The 18,937-nt window shown below is 34.8% G+C and overlaps 7 protein-coding genes across 11 annotated transcripts in view; 5 read left to right on the top strand and 2 right to left on the bottom strand.

Annotated features, from left to right (window-relative positions):
- Nucleotides 1–15,742, top strand: part of LOC127837809 (G-protein-signaling modulator 2-like) — a 178,789-nt gene extending 163,047 nt beyond the window's left edge. Inside the window, exon 8 of the mRNA XM_052365212.1 lies at nucleotides 15,521–15,742. The gene's annotated coding sequence lies outside the window, so the exon portion shown is untranslated. The remainder of the gene's footprint in view (nucleotides 1–15,520) is intronic.
- The window catches only part of LOC127837786 (tripartite motif-containing protein 45-like), a 23,822-nt gene extending 5,681 nt beyond the window's left edge, over nucleotides 1–18,141 (top strand). Inside the window, exons 1-3 of one of the 2 annotated variants that reach the window (XM_052365169.1) lie at nucleotides 13,113–13,487; nucleotides 16,060–17,072; nucleotides 17,670–18,141. In XM_052365169.1, coding sequence (XP_052221129.1) covers nucleotides 13,153–13,487; nucleotides 16,060–17,072; nucleotides 17,670–18,031 — 1,710 coding nt within the window. In that variant the 5' untranslated portion in view covers nucleotides 13,113–13,152 and the 3' untranslated portion in view covers nucleotides 18,032–18,141. Of the gene's footprint in view, nucleotides 1–13,112; nucleotides 13,488–16,059; nucleotides 17,073–17,669 lie in introns of those variants that run through there. The other variant, XM_052365170.1, reaches the window with a different exon arrangement.
- LOC127839507 (G-protein-signaling modulator 2-like) overlaps nucleotides 1–18,937 on the top strand; it is a 164,090-nt gene that overhangs the window by 80,575 nt on the left and 64,578 nt on the right. The window lies entirely within an intron of this gene.
- LOC127837801 (G-protein coupled receptor 157-like) overlaps nucleotides 1–18,937 on the top strand; it is a 231,957-nt gene that overhangs the window by 193,800 nt on the left and 19,220 nt on the right. The window lies entirely within an intron of this gene.
- LOC127837796 (uncharacterized) overlaps nucleotides 1–18,937 on the bottom strand; it is a 225,974-nt gene that overhangs the window by 196,595 nt on the left and 10,442 nt on the right. The gene's annotated exons all lie outside the window — the stretch shown is intronic.
- The window catches only part of LOC127837808 (uncharacterized), a 224,846-nt gene that overhangs the window by 197,885 nt on the left and 8,024 nt on the right, over nucleotides 1–18,937 (bottom strand). The gene's annotated exons all lie outside the window — the stretch shown is intronic.
- Nucleotides 1–18,937, top strand: part of LOC127837816 (uncharacterized) — a 70,382-nt gene that overhangs the window by 47,525 nt on the left and 3,920 nt on the right. The window lies entirely within an intron of this gene.

The following is an 18,937-nucleotide window of genomic DNA, read 5'->3' as shown; positions in this document are numbered from 1 at the left end:
TAAGATAGAAATACTAATATTCAAAATTTCGTGCCATATTGTTTATGTTGTATTCCTCATTTAGTTGTAGGTGTTGGGGTGAGTCCTGATGGGAAGATGATCTATGCGACGGACTTAATTAAAGGCATGCTTCGCACGCTGACCAGGGATGGAACAGTCACAGCTACGTTCCAGGATCCCGCATTCAAACCTGGCATGATTCCAGATTTTAACATACATGTGGCAGCCACAGGGCAGGTTTTCGTCTTTGGTAACAACTCCATTAGTCAAGTGGATACAGTCGGCAAGACAATCCTCAATACCATCTCTGTTGACATTGCAAAACCTGCATCTGTCTACTTTAATGAAGTAACGAGAAAACTAATAGTTGGATTTTGGTGCCACGACAACATCAATGAGTTCAAAACAAAAACAGTTCCGACTTTTTAATTGACAAAGAAAGCAAATTAAGAAAGTAATTTCAGCATTACGTAATTTATACTTTTATTTATTTATTAACCGAATTTCTATTTCAATAAATTCAGAAGCTTTTATAATTAAATTCAACCTTTTTATTATTTTCCTTTTTTGTACAATTTAACATGAACGAAATTTACCTATAGCATGTAATTTACTTTCGGTAAACGGTTGCAATTTTATTAATAGCATTGAATTTTGGTTTTGAAGTGCATGTTTGTTTTTGTATGTATTAAATTTTTTTAGACTTTTATTCAGATTTAATGTCATATTGTCATTTAAAATGTATCCTAGTTATAGTCATGACAGTCAGATTAGCTACAATTAGACCGGATCAAAACATGGAAATAATGTAATTCATTATAGTTAGCTCACCTGAGCATAGAGTGGTCAAGGCAAGCTATTGTAATCACCCTACGCCCGTTTTCTTTCAGCGTATATTGTGCTTTGTGTGTCATCAACTGTTAGCTCATTAACATTCTAGAGGTAACATGTTTTATCCGATCTTGATTAAACTTGGTCAGCTTATTTATCTGGACAATGAATTAATCTGAGTCACGTTAGCGTAAAAATAGGGGACCATGTTACATGTTTAAAAAAGTCACAATTGTTACCACTTTAAGACCTTATTTATTACTCATTCATGATAAAACTTTGCCGGAATTGTAATCCTGACATTGTCTAGGCCATGATTGAATCTGGGTCCCTTGCTTCCCAAACCTAGGTCACCAGGTCAAATCTTTGAAAAACCTTGTTACTAATCTAAAGGCCCAATATATGACTCAAACTTGATGAAACCAGGACAAAATGTTTATATGACAATATAAAGGTCATGTTTGAATCTGGGTCAGGTGTGGTCAAAAACTAGATCACTTGGTCAAATCCTTGAACTCAGATGAACACACAAGGGCCATTATTAGAAAATCGCTATACTGCCTTCGCTGTGTAGACTTTGGTGACTATATCGTGTATAAGATATTCGACTCGGTTATATATTTCATCTGCAAAAACATTTGAAAATTGAAATTTTTTGTTAGTAATGATTGTATGTAAAGTATATTGCTTTAAGGTAGTACCTGTGAAATAAAGAGCAATTGCATACGAAATATTTAGAGTAATAAGATTATGAATGATTATGACGTGGTTATCATTCACATTTTCATTGTATTATATCCGGTTCTCGTCGTTATATCATATAAAGATAGTGTATTGTTGTTAGAATTTGTACTAATTACGAAGTCAATCAAAGCCTTAAGGAACTTCTATCTTTCAAATGTTGTAGTTTTTGTATTTCATAAATTAAAATCACCGTTTAGGGTCCCTCTTTTGTTTTTTGTTCCGAATGGATAGACAATGTGCTTAATGGGAATTGGAACATATTTAAAAGCTGAATGAAAAACATCATCCTACCAATTGTTGGTCAGTCATTGTAAGCAGGGAGTACATATACAAATTCAATTTATAACTACTGAGTAGTTTATTTTTAGCGTCAATAATTGAATGCACGTTAATATTTCTGGTATATATTGATAAATTGATAATGTGAAACAATACTACCATTCTTGAAGGAATGTGCAAATTATGTCAAGAATAGTGTGATTCACCTGCAGAATTTTGTCAATTTGTTCTTTAAACTTTGCATCAAACCAAGTCTTGAGCTATCTACCTTGTTTCAAGATAAACACTTCAACGTGTCATTGCATCTATTCTTTAAGTGTTATGTACATGAACACATTTCACTTGATTAACTGCGTGAATTTGTTTCTGGGTATAGATCAGTACATAGAGAATAACAGGTTACTGCCATGTAGTTGTGTAATCTATTAGGTATTAAGGCGAAGAAAAAAAGTGAATGGAGAGGCTTGCCGAGTGGTTGTTTTATACGTGCCGAGCCTTTTTTATGTTTATTATAAATTAAAGTAAGGATTTTTAAAGAAATCATAAAATATAATCAAGCTGTATTTAAAAAACAACAACAATAACATGAATATGTTTATGACGTTTGATTTGTTTACCAAGACGTCATGAGCACTTTCGGTTATTTTTTTCTAAATGTGTGTGTTGCATCTTGTATCTACACTATATAACAAATTGGTATCAAATTGTTTGTGTTTTTAAGTATTAATATGACCTGCGTCGAAGCATTGACTCATATACCAACTTCCGGTATACGTAATAAAAAAAACTTATCAAGTATGAAAACAAGAGAATAACAGTTTAAGAGGCTAAGAATAAATAAATAACGAGGCTTGCCGAGCCGGTTTTTATTTGTGTCGAACCTGATATTTTACATAACGATAAGTAACCTATTTTTTGTTTATCATAACTATACGCCGCCATTTTGAACGAATTAGTAAAAAAAAACTCTACCGCTCTGCACCTCTGGCGGCAAATATTTGTAAAATAAGTTTGAGCAGTTTTGATGATTTTTGTGCATTGAATGTACTACATCTTTGTATCAATTCGTTTGACTTGTTAAATCTTTTTAATTTCTGTCGAAATTGAATACTTTACATTTGATTTCGAGTGATATGTCGTACCTCTATATATTGACTGCGCCTCTTTATCTCTTCATCATACCACTATATATCATTTATCACACCTGCGTTGATATCGGCTTGATACAAAGGTGCCTGTTTTATTAAAACACAATATCAGAAATTGTTCAGTTGGTGAATGTTTATAGGTTAGCCTATAACGCTTCCAAATCAGGTATTGGCACCACTCCAAGCGCCTTAGAAAAATATAATTATATGAGCCGCGTTCTGTGAAAAGGGGGTTTTACGCATTTACGTTAAGTGACACTTTCCACCTTACCTTGGTTTTTCCTAAGAAAAGACTTTCTTTACACAAACAATATCATAAGAGCGGAAAGTGTCGTCACTGATTAGCCTGTGCCGACTGCACAGGTTTAACCTGATACGATACTTTACACACATGAATTCAACGCTCTTTTTACAGAGAACGGCCCTTTTGTTCTGTTGCGTCTATTCTGACAAAAATTGTTTGTTATGATTTAAGACGCATGAATGCTTTTTGGTTTATTTTATTATCTCAGTTATTCTTTTGTTTAAAATGATGTGCATTTAGAGTTGCTGTGTGTATAAAAATATTATATGCGATTGTTTTATGTTAATTGTCGTTTGAATACTATGTTATAAGTTTGTGTTTCTATGTTTTCTAATTTGCTACTGGAATTTTCTATTTGATTATATATGGTCTAAATAATACATGTTTGTATTCGTCCATTGAACTAATAATTATTTTCTGCCTGATCGTATTATTTAATGTATACTCGCAAGCTTTAGTTTGACCTGTGTACCTTCCCCAAGTTATATTTTGGACTGTGTTTCCAATAAAGTAATTGCATGTATTATGATTTCCAAGCATTGACTTTTAACTGTATATTTTTCTGGTCCGGATTTATGAATGTCGGTGTTGCTACGAAGCATATACCGGCACATCACATATACATTAAACTGATTAACAGACGTCAAAACTCACTCACAGTTCTGCCAATCATGCAGGCAAGCGATTTAAACAAATGGCTTAAAAAGGTATTGGCAAATGTAATAGGGCGCCATATACACAAAGAGGACTCTAACTATTGAGGGGATATATAATAACTCATCAACTCAACTTAGATTTGACGTAACCAAGATGACACACTTGTCTCTGCTTATATCGTTGGATAATAATAACTCAACCACATGGACTCATGAGCGTTGTAAGGTCAGATAACGATTTATTATATCGTATGGAGGTTCCGGAGATGTATCACGATTGACTCACGGACAGTACGATGACGATAACGTAATAAATGATATAATAATATATTATCGAACCTATCGTAAAATCGTGTCTTTGTCATATAAATAAATCGTAATCGTCAACGTACTGTCATTTACAGAATCATAATCAAGCTCATAATTAACTTTGCACGGCCTTTTGTAGTGCCGAGATTTTGTATCCTCGTGCATTAAATAATTTAATAGACTTGCTTACAGACTATAAAATACAATTTTATATATTTTATCACAGCTTCCACAATTTAAAAAACTGTAAATAAGACAACGAAGTAACACAAATATCGCAGACTCATCCTGTTATTGTGTTGGATGAAACATTTCAAATCGGCGGCCGTCCTAGCAAAGCTTTACATGAATAAATATAGGATCTGGCACGAGTTGTCATATCATACCATATTTTATTAAACGAGTTCAGGAAATTTGTTAGTAAGCGAGCCTTTGTCGAGCTTGCTAACGAATTTCCTGGACGAATTTAGTAAAAATATGGTATGATATGACAACGAGAGTCAGATCTTTTTTATCACATTACGGAATCCGGATAGTGCCAAGTTGAGTGTCGCGTGTCGACCTTCGAGGTCGACACACCACATTCTCGCGACATTCTCTCGGCGCTCAATACGACGCGCGACAATCATGCGACAATCAATATTTGAGTGTCGCATATCGCGCTGGGTTTTAGAAAAAAATAATCGCAGAAAATCTTGACTGTCGACTGATTTGTCGCGCGTCGTATTGAGCGTAATGTAAAGGGAATTTTATATCAATTTATTCCAAAAACATCACTGTCTGAAGTCATCAAGTGGTTGGTTGGGTTTTCTAGGTCTGTTTGAATTTCTTGTCTGTTTAACTACTTTAATTGTTGCTGGACACCATTTTCATAAGGAGTAGTAGTGGACAATTTTGTTTCCCCAGGTGGCCATTTTGTCCATTGAACTTTATATGCCCCCTTTCGAAGAAAAGGGAGCATATAGTGATCGGACTGTCCGTCTGTCTATCTGTCCGTCTTTCCGTCACACTTTGCGTTTAGGTTTCCAATAATGCTCATAACATCTATGTCCCTTGAGATATAACCTTCATATTTGGTATGCATGTGTTTATGGACAAGGCCTTTCCATACGCACAAAAAAATTACCCCTGTGACCTTGACCTTAAACTAAGTGTCCTCGTTTAGGTTTCAAATTTGCGTTTAGGTTTCGAAAAATGCTCATAACTTCTATGTCCCTTGAGATATAACCTTCATATTTGGTATGCATGTGTATATGGACAAGGCCTTTCCATACTCACAAAAATTTTTACCCCTGTGACCTTGAACTTAGGGTCCGCGTTTAGGTTTCGAAATCTGCGTTTAGGTTTCGAAAAATGCTCATAACTTCTGTCGAGCGTTTATAGGGGGCATACGTCATCCTATGGTGACAGCTCTTGTTCTTTCTATTTGCATAAAATGTCTTATGTAAAGGAGCATTTTTTTGCTTGATAAAATGGTCAAACATCTACCGATGTGCCAAAGCAATATCGGGGAGGTGTGTGTGTGGGGGGGGGAGGGGAATGTTAGTCTATATTTCATCTGGACATTATCAAGTTAAGTTATGATTATGGTGAAACAACCTCATGGGCATCTCTTATGTGAAGCAGGTATCAATATGTTCACACACCTATTTATTAAGACCACGTCATATTTATGTCCCCCACTATAGTAGTGGGGGACATATTGTTTTTGCCCTGTCTGTTGGTCTGTTGGTTGGTTGGTCTGTTGGTTTGCGTAAACTTTAACATTTGCAATACTTTTTGCAATATTGAAGATAGCAACTTGATATTTGGCATGCATATGTATCTCATGGAGCTGCACATTTTCAGTGGTGAAAGGTCAAGGTCATCCTTCAAGGTCAAAGGTCAAATATATGGTTCAAAATCGCTCATTTAATGTACACTTTTGCAATATTTCAATATTCAAGATAGCAACTTGATATTTGGCATGCATGTGTATCTCATGGAGCTGCACATTTTGAGTGGTGAAAGGTCAAGGTAAAGGTCATCCTTCAAGGTCAAAGGTCAAATATATGTGGCCGAAATCGCTCATTTTATGACTACTTTTGCAATATTGAAGATAGCAACTTGATATTTGGCATGCATGTGTATCTCATGGAGCTGCACATTTTAAGTGGTGAAAGGTCAAGGTCAAGGTCATCCTTCAAGGTCAAATATATGGGTCAAAATTGTTCATGTAATGTCACTTCTGCAATATTTAAGCTAGCAATTTTATATTTGACATGCATGTGTATCTCATGGAGCTGCACATTTTGAGTGGTAATGGGTCAAGGTCAATGTCATCCTTCAAGGTCAAACGTCATATACGGGGACATAGTGTTTCACAAACACATCTTGTTTTGAAAGTGTCTCTGAAGATGTAAATTATCATGGTATGTGATAACAAATACAGAAATTTTATGCTTTCCATTGGTTGATAGAGAAAGGTCAGTGAATTAAAATTGATAATTCACTGGTTCAAACAGTGAAATTAACCATGAAAATTTCACTGTTGTTCTGTGAGATAATCTTTGAAAAAATATGTTTTATCTGATTGGCCTGTCACATGTTGAACTGTGAGATGACGTAGTTTCATGACGTTAAGACGTCATTATTTCAGCAAAATACAGAAATTATCATTTAAAATCATAAAATAAGTTGAACATTTGTTGAATTTGGTTGATGGAATATCGATTTAAATTCACTAGTCATCATAGAAAAAATATTTTTTCTATGATCACTCGTGAATTTAAATCAATATTTTAACAAATCCAACAAATATCCTCTATATTAACAATCCATTACAACTCCTTGCAGTGTCTGTCATTCTGGTTTTCATATCTAGCAGTGTATTGTGGTCATTATTGTTAAAAAATCATCCTTGGTGACAAAACTGGCTACGCTAAAAGGTCCCTTTTTTGGTTGTTAGCACATGTTGCATATTACTTCATGCGCTCATCGAGGAGTATGTTTCACTACTATGACATGTCATTTACAAGGTCATCATGACGACACATGTTGATGGATCTGTAAAGACATCATGACATCACAAGTTCACGAGTTGAGTAGGGCAGTTATTATGTCATCAGATGAATGTATTGTATGGTGTTTATTATGACATGGCCCAATTAGCGTAGGCGTGATAGCATGGTGTTATTCGTCACCAAATGTGAACATGGTCTTTCTGTGATTATGTTCAATAACTATTTGACACAAATAGAGGCAAATATCTCTGTCTATTAAAGACTTAAAGCAAGTAGATTTGATTAATTGTTTTAACCTTACTAGTAGGTACATTGATGACATACTTAATTTAGATAATCCATTATTTGAACAATATATTCACAAAATCTACCCAAAAGAACTAGTCTTAAATAGATCGTGTATATCCAATACAGACGCTGCGTATTTAGACTTACATTTAACTATTAATAATAATCTGATCAAAACTAGTTTATACGACAAACGGGACGATTTTAACTTTGAAATTGTAAATTTTCCGTTTCTAGATGGCAACATCCCTAAAGGACCTTCCTATGGTATTTACATTTCGCAGTTGGTACGTTATGCCAGAGCATGTTCGTGTATTAAAGATTTTAATGATCGTAATCTAATATTAACTAAAAAATTGCTAAAACAAGGCTTTTTGTATCATAACCTAAGAAATAAATTTGCTAGATTTTACTCTAAGTATGGTGATTTAATTTCAAAATATAATGTTTCTTTAAAATGGCATTTAAATAATGGAATCTCCCATCCATCATATGTTTTGAAGCGTGTCCGCAAATTAAAATATGTTAAACCAAATGTTCATATTAAACTTTTCAATTTAATTAACTTGTTTTTATCAAAAGGATACGATGCTTATGTACTTAAAAACACGTGTTTGATGGTTTTCGATTCATTATATCTTTCTTCCCTTAAAATTTGGAATCATTAGTGATATTATAGGCATTTTTCACTGTTGATTAAAATTGTGTCATTGTGTCGTATGAACAAATCTGCATGAATACTACATTATAGGCATTTTTCACTGTTGAATAAAATTATGTCATTGTGTCGTATGAACAAATCTGCATGTAAACTACATTTGGACTCAAATCGTACATCAAATCATTTCTGTCTTCAGTTGTCAAAACACCTATTTACTGTTTGATTCCAATAATGTCGCTTTAATGGAATTACCATTTTTATTCATTTGCTTCTTGATATTAAATCACCTAAACTTGTTTTATTAGTAGCACAGCCCCATTAATATTTTTATTTAGTACTGCCCTTGGAATTTGTTCACGACATTATGGATTTTTGTGACGTCATACGACAGACTTTCCCAGTTGTAATCTACATGCATAGGTCATTGGGTTTATAACGTTCCATTTTATTTATATTTTCTCTCTGATGGGCGTTTCTTGTTTGATTTAATTATTTTTAATTTGTTTAGCAGTCACATAAACAACCAAGCTATGTAATATGGAATTTTTACACCCATTATTGCTGCTTCTTCCTGTATTTGCGCGATGATTATCTGAAATATTAACTATATGATTCTATATTCTCAAATGTTTTCTATAAAGAAGGAATGTAGTTGACAATTGATAATAGTTTTATTTGATCGTTCGTCAAAAAGTTGTTATTATGTTACTCTTGTATCTTCAATGCAATTGAGTAATTAAATAGTAATTAAATTGAATGCGTTTTAATTCCCTTTTATTATTGTTTAATTTGAGTTACAATGCTATGACGTTAAATTTTATTTACACTTAAATGTATTATGAATATTGCTGGGCCAAGTGTGAGGTTGAGCGCTCTATAACCAGGTTTAAACCCCCAATGCTTTGCATTGACCGTTCCAAGGCGGTGACCCCAACTTTATTCATATTTTGTGTTTATGTTGGTTTGTATTGTGCTGTATTGTGCTGTTTTGTACTGTTTGGGCAATCGGTCACTTGCCTTAAATAAAGGACCAACTAATTGTTTTTAATGAAAATTCAATACTGCTCCAGCAGCTGGAGTTTCACTTCTTTATATTAATATGTATTCATTTGTGTGTATATTTTCAGCCTAATCATGCAATGACTTTTTCTCCTGCTGTTTGCGTGATGGTCCAGTCAGATATTGACATGGTCGTATATTATAGCTGCGTTTTGAAATGAATATTAAAGTGTGAATTGATTTTGACATGAAATTATACCAATAAAACAACTGATATTTTATGGTTTATTTGAGTCTTTTTGTTTAATTAGATGCCCTGGCTGACCCTGCTTCATACAATCCTACTTTGTTCACACAGCCTCGATATGTTACACAAACTATAATGGGAACAATGGTCCAAAGATGTCAAACATTGACTTCAGGTTGGGTCAGCGGATTGAAATAAAAAAAATCTGAGTATTTTCGGGTTGGGTCGGATCAAGGTTTAAGTAAATAAATAACAAATAAACACCATTTAATAAAGCGTGTTCTTTAGCACTTCAGGCATTTGAGTTTTTGCCAATTCGGAAATATAGACCATGAAATTAATGCAGTCAGAAGTAGTACAATGCATTTAATAAACTCTTTAATATTGACTCGTGTAACTATTTTCTTTAGCTCACCGAACAAAAGGTAATCATGTGGAACTTTTGGGATACCGTGATGTCCATCGTACTTAAGTATTTGAGGTGCATGTGAACACTTTTTCTGTTAACGACTTCTCCCTTTGAGCAGTTGCAAGATTAAACAATTACTTGACAGGTGTGATTCTCTGATGCACCTCTTTTTAATTTGTTAAAATTGTTCCAGTCCTTTTCATATGTAGGTCGCATGATCAAAAATATTTATTTAAAACATGAAAACTGTACAAATCTATAAAAATTAAAAAAAAGAGTGAGGGCTTCAATATTTAAAATCATACGATGATGCTCTACAACGTTTTTTAAGTTATAGCCCTGCGGTCAAAATTGGCTCTGCACTGGGGTAACTTGCTTTCCAGATGAACACACAGTGGAAACTACAAAATTCTTCATCTCTAAAACCACAAGGGTCAGGGCTAAAATTTAGTAGTCATCTATTAAGTTTCTTCAAATAATGCCCCTGGGGTAAAGACTTGCCACACCTCAGTGGTCACATGATTGGTGTCGCACTGAAGTGCGGCGACTCGTATGGAATACTACAGATATTGATACAGTATGTTTAGTATTAGGTAAAATTAAATTTGTAGCAAAATGAATTCATTAATTCAATAATTGTTTACTTTGCAACATACTATTCAACTTAAAATGATCATCAAAGAACATCAAAGGTGTGCTTTTATTCAATTCATTAATACAATAGTTATAATTGTTTAATTTGTACGATAGTATTCTACTTAAAATTACCATCAAAGAACTTCAAAGCTGTGCTTTTACTCAATTTTTTAATGATCTTAATAAAAGAAAGAAAAATTTCAGGCACTTATAAAAACAACCATAAAAAATCATTAATTAATATTTTAATCACTCAGGACACAACTTACAGCATTTTTTTAATCATTAATTATTAAGACACATAAAATGCATTATTACAAATAACTACTTCAAATACATATTTTCATATTATGTAGACGTTTCACCCCAAAAATAGGGGGTGAAACGTCTGCGGAGGAAACGTCTTGAAGGGGGGGGGGGGAAACGTCTGCCACCCATTTGGGGGTTATAACACAAAATCATAGATAATGGTTATACCAGTATATTATTCTAGTTTGAGTAAAATAATCGGCCAATATATTAATATTTACAGTAGAAAAAAAATCGTTCCATGTTACTTCATTGAGTGCCTTTTACACTGAAATTTCCGACGCCCTTTGATGCTTTGCATCAATAGTTAACTTGTTTATAATTGCTTTAGATAATGAAATATTAAGTTATAAGTTTTCTTTCATGTTGTAACAAGGCATGCTTAAACAATGATGTCACGCAGAAAGCTAAAAACGTGTCAGTAGGTTATGTATTTAAACCGGGCCCTCACATTTTACATTTGTCTCAAAACTCCTCAGATGTCTTCAAATGCACAAAAAAGCCTTCTGCTCAAAGTTAACTGGTGATATATATGATGTTGTTTAACACATGATTCAAAATGGCTGATGCAAGGTTGGTTTACATAATTGTATATTTCAGAGTCGCTGTTAGCAATGCTTTACAAACTGCATCAAAAAGATTTGGATGCATTCCGTTATGAACTCGTGTGGGTTATCTCGTTCACATGAGATAGGTTATCGTTACCAAGACCTACTTAGTACTTCACACAAGATTGGTTTGTCGTTTCCATTATCGACTTTGTACTACCCACAAGATTGTTAAACACTTACCGTGAACTACGTAGTACTTTACATGCGATAGATAGGTTGTTAACATGACCTACGTAGTACTTCACATTTGATAGATAGGTCGATACCACGACGGTAAAGTGACGGTAAATAGAACAATTAGAATCTTCGATTGTCATGTGGAGTATTATATTACTGTATATAGAGAATAACGGGTAACTGCCCAATAGTGTTTGTATAAATCAGGCTTAAAATAAATAATTCGTGCTGAGCCTGATAAGTTACAAAACTGTAACCTGTTATTTTGTTAACCATACCTCTCCGTTCCATTTTTAAAGGGATAATGAAAACAAAAATCGCTACGACGCTGCATTTTTAACGGGAATGAATATAATAGGGTGACTTTTGACGTGCTAATAATGAGCTTAATATTTGTCGAATCAGTTTTGTGCGGGTTTTATTGCCTTTTGTGTCTAAAATATGTTACATCTAGGAACCAAATTGTTTGTTTTGTTAAATCCTCCCCCCCCCGGGTGGAAAATGGTACCATGTGAAATTGAAATTAGAAGGCACAAGGTACCTTTTTGCGCCAATAGGGTGAAATCTGACCCCTGTTTACTAGAATGATGACTTTATAGTTCATGCCGAGTAATATGACTATCCTCCAAACATTGAATGATATGGCAACTTCCTGTTGAACGAATATTAAAATATATGTACATGTAGCATTATATTAGGCAGATATCAAAGAAATAGTCTAATACAAATTAATACTTGACGGAGGATGAAAGCGACACACACCTATACATATACCAATAAAAAGTCCACATAGAATGTTTGCTTACAAGATATATACTGTCTTAACCGTAAATTAAAATCACTAGTCGAAGTTCGCTTTATGAGCAGTTTGAACATGTTTTATTTTCGTACAGCTATATGGGATATATTTGGTATTCAACCTTGAATGAACCATACGTAAACCAAACTACACTAAATTTGGCCTAATAGTCCGACCTGCGAATCTGTAAAACATATAAATATCACTTAAAGGGGCATTTTCACGTTTTTGTAAATTGACGGAATAAAAATAAATTGTTTCAGAATCGCATGTTTTTGCTGTAGTTATGATATTTGTAAGTAATACTGAACATTTACCATGCTCTCAAATATCCATTAAATCCATCTTTCCACGATTTAAAAACCTGAAAATTATAAAGCGTTTCAACGCAAAACGATTGAAAGTATAAAATACCTCACTGATTGTTTGAGCACGAATGGCCAAGTGGTCTCAGCGATAGACACGAACCACTGAACCCTGGAGTAAAAGTTTTACTCCAGGGTTCAGTGGTTCGTGTCGTGCCCAGTTTAGGATTATTTATTTATTTAATTTTATTATTGTTTTTTTTTTACTGGAGCTTTTAGACCCAATCTTAACATTTATCAATATAAAGCATTTAATGGCAAACTTCAATACATGCCAAAATCTGTGAAAAGGCACCTTTAATAGTAACTTAGTAGGTAAACACGGCACGCGGTTTATACATATGGAAATCGAAAGTGGTTTTGTAAAGAAATCACAAAATGGCGTCTAACTTGAACAATTCGCAGCAAAAGGGATCAGACGTATTTTACGACGTTTGTTGTTTTGTTTGCGAAGAGGATGGGATACATAATGAAGGACTGTTTCATTGTAAAATATGTTTTAAAACATACTGCGACGAATGTGTGAAAATGCACAAAAAGCTACATAAGGATCACGCGGTGTCAGCGAAATGTGACGGTGAAAGCTGGTATGTTGCGAACAAAGTGGACGATACTATAGAGTTATGTGAGGAGCACACGACTGAGAAACTAACGATGTTCTGTGAAGATCATGAACAGTTGCTATGTCAATTATGTCTCCTCCTAAAACACAGGTCAGTGAGTATTGATATAAATTTATGTTAAAGGTGCCTTTTCACAGATTTTGGCATTTTTTAACTTATTCATTAAATGCTTTATATCGATAAATGTAAACATTGGATCGTAAAAGCTCCAGTAAAAAATCAAGAATAAAATTAAAAAAAGGAAAAGAACATTGCCCGGACCAGGTTTCGAACCAGTGACCCCTGGAGTCCTGCCAGAGTCCTGAAGTAAAAACGCTTTAGCCTACTGAGCTATTCCGCCGAGTACACTTACATGACGTATTTTATACCTTATATAAGCAATCTTCGTAGTTTCACAGAATTTAACGACAAAAACAGAACTCTCCAAATTATTCAATCGTTTCGCGTTGCAACGCTTTATAATTTTTAGGTTTTAAAATCGTCAAAAGATGCATATAATGGCTATATTAGACCATGGTAAATGTTCAGTATTACTGTTTCCTCACAAATATCATAACTAAAACGAAAATTTGCGAATCTGAAACAACTTTTTTCAATTTTGTCAATTTACCAAAGTGTGAAAAGATCCCTTTAAGGCCAAGTACAAATCATACCTGTTTCACGTGTGTGTGTGTGTGTGTGTATATATCTATATATTCTATCACCACCACCACCACCACCACCACCACCACCACCACCACCATTAATTTAATGTAAATCCAGCGTTATAAGTTGAACTTTAGTAAATATAATATTTAAATCACTTTTCTTCTAAATTTTAAAGTGTAGTAAGGGACAAGGCCCCATTCCCAAAATAATGAAAAAAAACCGACTGTAATTTCAAAAATACTACTACTAATAATGATAAAATTGTTATATTAATAATAACAATAATTACTATAATTATATGCTATTATGATTATCATTTCTATTATTATGCCCCCTTTGAAGAAGAGGGGGTATATTGCTTTGCACATGTCGGTCGGTCTGTCGGTAGGTCTGTCCACCAGGTGGTTTCCGGATGATAACTCAAGAACGCTTGGGCCTAGGATCATGAAACTTCACACATTGATACAGGTACATTGATCATTACTTGCAGATGACCCCTATTGATTTTGAGGTCACTATTATGATTATCATTTCTATTATTATGCCCCCCTTCGAAGAAGAGGGGGTATATTGATTTGCACATGTCAGTCGGTCGGTCTGTCGGTCGGTCTGTCGGTAGGTCTGTCGGTCCCTCCACCAGGTGGTTTCCGGATGATAACTCAAGAACGCTTGGGCCTAGGATCATGAAACTTCATACATTGATACAGGTATATTAATCATTTCTTGCAGATGACCCCTATTGATTTTGAGGTCACTAGGTCAAAGGTCAAGGTCACGGTGACCCGAAATAGTACAATGGTTTTCGGATGATAACTCAAGAACGCATACGTCTAGGATCATGACACTTCATAGATAGATTGATCATACCTCGCAGATGACCCCTATTGATTTTGAGGTCACAAGGTCAAAGGTCAAGGTCACGGTGACCCGAAATAGTAAAATGATTTTCGGATCATAACTCAAGAACGCATACTCCTAGGATTATGAAACTTCATAGGTAGATGGATCATGACTCGCAGATGACCCCTATTGAATTTGAGGTCACTAGATCAAAGGTCAAGGTCACGGTGAACCGAAATAGTAAAATGGTTTTCGGATGATAGCTCAAGAACGCATACGCCTAGGATCATGAAACTTCATGGGTAGATTGATCATGACTCGCAAATGACCCCTATTGGTTTTGAGGTCACTAGGTCAAAGGTCAAGGTCACGGTGACCCGAAATAGTAAAATGGGTTTCAGATGATAACTCAAGAACGCATACGCCTAGGATCATGAAACTTCATGGGTAGATTGATCATGATTCGAAAATGAACCCTAGAGATTTTGAGGTCACTAGGTCAAAGGTCAAGGTCACGGCGACCCGAAATAGTTAAATGGTTTCCGGATGATAACTCAAGAACGCTTACGCCTAGGATCATGAAACTTCATAGGTACATTGATCATGACTCGCAGATGACCCATACTGATTTTGAGGTCACTAGGTCAAAGGTCAAGGTCACGGTGACCCGAAACAGTAAAATTGTTTCCGGATGATAACTCAAGAAGGCTTTTGCCTAGGATCATGACACTTCATAGGTACATTGATCATGACTCGCAGATGACCCCTATTGATTTTGAGGTCTCTAGGTCAAAGGTCAAGGTCACAGTGACATAAAACGTATTCACACAATGGCTGCCACTACAACGGACAACCCATATGGGGGCATGCATGTTTTACAAACAGTCTTTGTTATTAATAGTATTAGTATTATTATCATTATTATATCATCAATATCATTATTGTTGTTAGTATTTAAATATTTATTTTTATCATTATTGCTATTTAAAAAAAAACAACATCTTCTCCATCGCCCTTATCATCATGTTCAACAATCATCACCACCAACATCTTCATCATCACCATTATCGCCATTAATTAACATCAACATCATCAGCATGACGTAAGACTCGACATAGAATAATCAGAATAATCTACACCCATATGTTCCGTTATACGCACATTTGCATTTCAGGCAATGCAGTAAGGTGTTTACATTGGCTGAACAGGCCAAATCAAACCCACAACGTATACCCCTTGTTCAAGTGACGAAAGGAATAGAAAAGTCGCAGAAGCGTTTAAAGGATATGGTGGACAGAGGAAAAGATAACATAAAATCACTTAAAGCTTCTTACGAACAAATTTGTGAAGAAATACTTGATGAACGTCGACAGATCAACGAGAATCTTGACCGACTTCAGCAAAACACCATAAGAGAATTGCAATCAATTCACGAGCGCTTAAATAATTCCATTGAAGATGACACCAAGCGATGCTTAGAATGTATTTCAAAGTTAAAGATATATGGCGCTAAGCTCAAAGACAATATTCTACCTGAACGAACGTTTATTACGTTAAGAAAATGTATTGATCAAACTGCTGCAGCAGATTCACTCCTAAAAAGCATGATCAAGAATGATGGAACTGATATTAAATTCCAGCCTAACCGTGAATTGATTCAATGTCATGCAGACTGCACTGATCTTGGGAAAATCATCATAGGCGAGCCACAACATAACGTTGATCCAAACAAGATTGTCAGCATCGAGGAAAAGTCAGAATATAATGTTCGAACAGCTACTGATAAATCCTCATGTGGGATTACGGGTATATGTACGACTTCCAACGGGGATATCATCATTGCTGACTGGTACAATAATTGTGTGAAACTCCTTAATCAAGCGTACAAGGTGATTGATCAAGTTCAGCTTCCTACTTATCCGAGGTCCACGTGTAGCATTTCCTCAGTCGAGATTGCGGTGACTGTTAGCAGAAATTATGCCGATGCTCTTAACGGGATTCATTTCTTACGGGTAGATGGCGGAAAGATTATACGCAAACAGGTTCTAAAAATGAATCATGTCTGTTTTGGAATTGCGCATGTCGATGCAGAAGTATTTGTGACTTCCGGTACTGCGTTGTACGAATACACAATGGACGGACGGTTAGTTAAGAAGTTATACGAAGATAGTACTGGACAAGCCCGAGGTGATATATGAGTACATTATTATTTCCTTGTTTCAGGGATGCTTTGCTTTTTGTGTTAACATATGCATGAACTTGATAAAGATGAGATCTGAGCGTATATTGTATCAATACGGCTGTAAATTACATAGGGCAGGCACATGGTGAAGGACCGACTTTAATGTTCTATAAGGGTTACAATAACGTTAATTAAAATCATGCACTCTAGTCCTGTTCCGAAACGTCATCTCCGATCAATTAAAATTGTTTGACAGTGAGTTATTTACTAATAATGTTGTTTACAACAAAAGAAGCTTAACACACTACGCATCACATGCGGTCCCAATTTTCAAAATTTCTTATATTTTTTAAGAATAACTGGCTTAAGTCTTTAATGTTATAAAATTGTACTACTCTTTTAAAGTTGATTAAGTTTTTTAAATAAATATTTTCCTATTGTTTATTTCAGGTATTTTTCCATTTAACGGTTATACATTTGAACGATAACTGTTTGCTAACTATTGATATGAGAATAAGTGAGCTTACGCTAATACTATTTAGATAGAAATACTAATATTCAAGATTTCGTGCCAGATTGTGTAAGTTGTATTCCTCATTTAGTTGTAGGTGTTGCGGTGAGTCCTGATGGGAAGATGATCTATGTGACGGACTTAATTAATGGCATGCTTCGCACGCTGACCAGGGATGGAACAGTCACAGCTACGTTCCAGGATCCCGCATTCAAACATGGCATGCTTACTAATAACATACATGTGGCAGCCACAGGGCAGGTTTTCGTCTTTGGTGACAACTCCATAAGTCAAGTGGATACAGTCGGCAAGACAATCCTCAATACCATCTCTGTTAACATTGCAAATCCTGCATCTGTCTACTTTAATGAAGTAACGAGAAAACTAATAGTTGGATTTTGGGACCACGACAACATCAATGAGTTCAAAACAAAAACAGTTCCGACTTTTTAATTGACAAAAAGCAAATAAAGAAAGTAATTACAGCATAACGTAATTTATACTATTATTCTTTTATTAACCGAATTTCTATTTCAATAAATAAAGAAGCTTTTATGATTAAATTCAACCTTTTTATTATTTTCCTTTTTTGTACAATTACACGGAATATACGTAGTGCATGTAATTTACTTTCGGTAAACGGTTGCGATTTTATTAAAAGCATTGAATTTTGGTTTTGAAGTGCATCTTTGTTTTTGTATGTATTATAGTTGTTTAGACTTTTATTCAGATTTAATTTCATATCGTCATTTAAAATGTGTCCTAGTTATAGTCATGACAGTCAGATTAGCTACAATTAGACCTGGTAAAAACCTTTAAATAATGTCATTCATTATAGTCAGCTCACCTGAGCATGAAGTGGTCAAGGCAAGCTATTGTAATCACTAGAGGTAACATGTTTTATCCGATCTTGATTAAACTTGGTCAGCATATTTATCTGGACAATGAATTTATCTGAGTCACGTTAGCGTAAAAATAGGTGACCATGTTAAATGTTTAAAAAAGACACAATTGTTACCACTTTTAGGCCGTATTTATTACTCATTCATGATAAAACTTTGCCGGAATTGTAATCCTGACATTGTCTAGGCCAAGGTTGAATCTGGGTCCCTTGCTTCCCAAACCTAGGTCACCAGGTCAAATCTTTGAAAAACCTTGTAACTAATCTAAAGGCCCAATATATGACTCAAACTTGATGAAACCAGGACAAAATGTTTATATGACAATATAAAGGACAGGTTTGAATCTGGGTCAGGTGTGGTCAAAAACTAGATCACTTGGTCAAATCCTTGAACTCAGATGAGCGCACAAGGGCCATTATTAGAAAATCGCTATACTGCCTTCGCTGTGTAGACTTTG

Source organism: Dreissena polymorpha, chromosome 7 (genome assembly GCF_020536995.1).
Source record: "Dreissena polymorpha isolate Duluth1 chromosome 7, UMN_Dpol_1.0, whole genome shotgun sequence".
Taxonomy (NCBI): domain Eukaryota; kingdom Metazoa; phylum Mollusca; class Bivalvia; order Myida; family Dreissenidae; genus Dreissena; species Dreissena polymorpha.
Note: the sequence above shows the minus strand (reverse complement) of the source record. Positions and strands in the feature narration are given on the sequence as shown.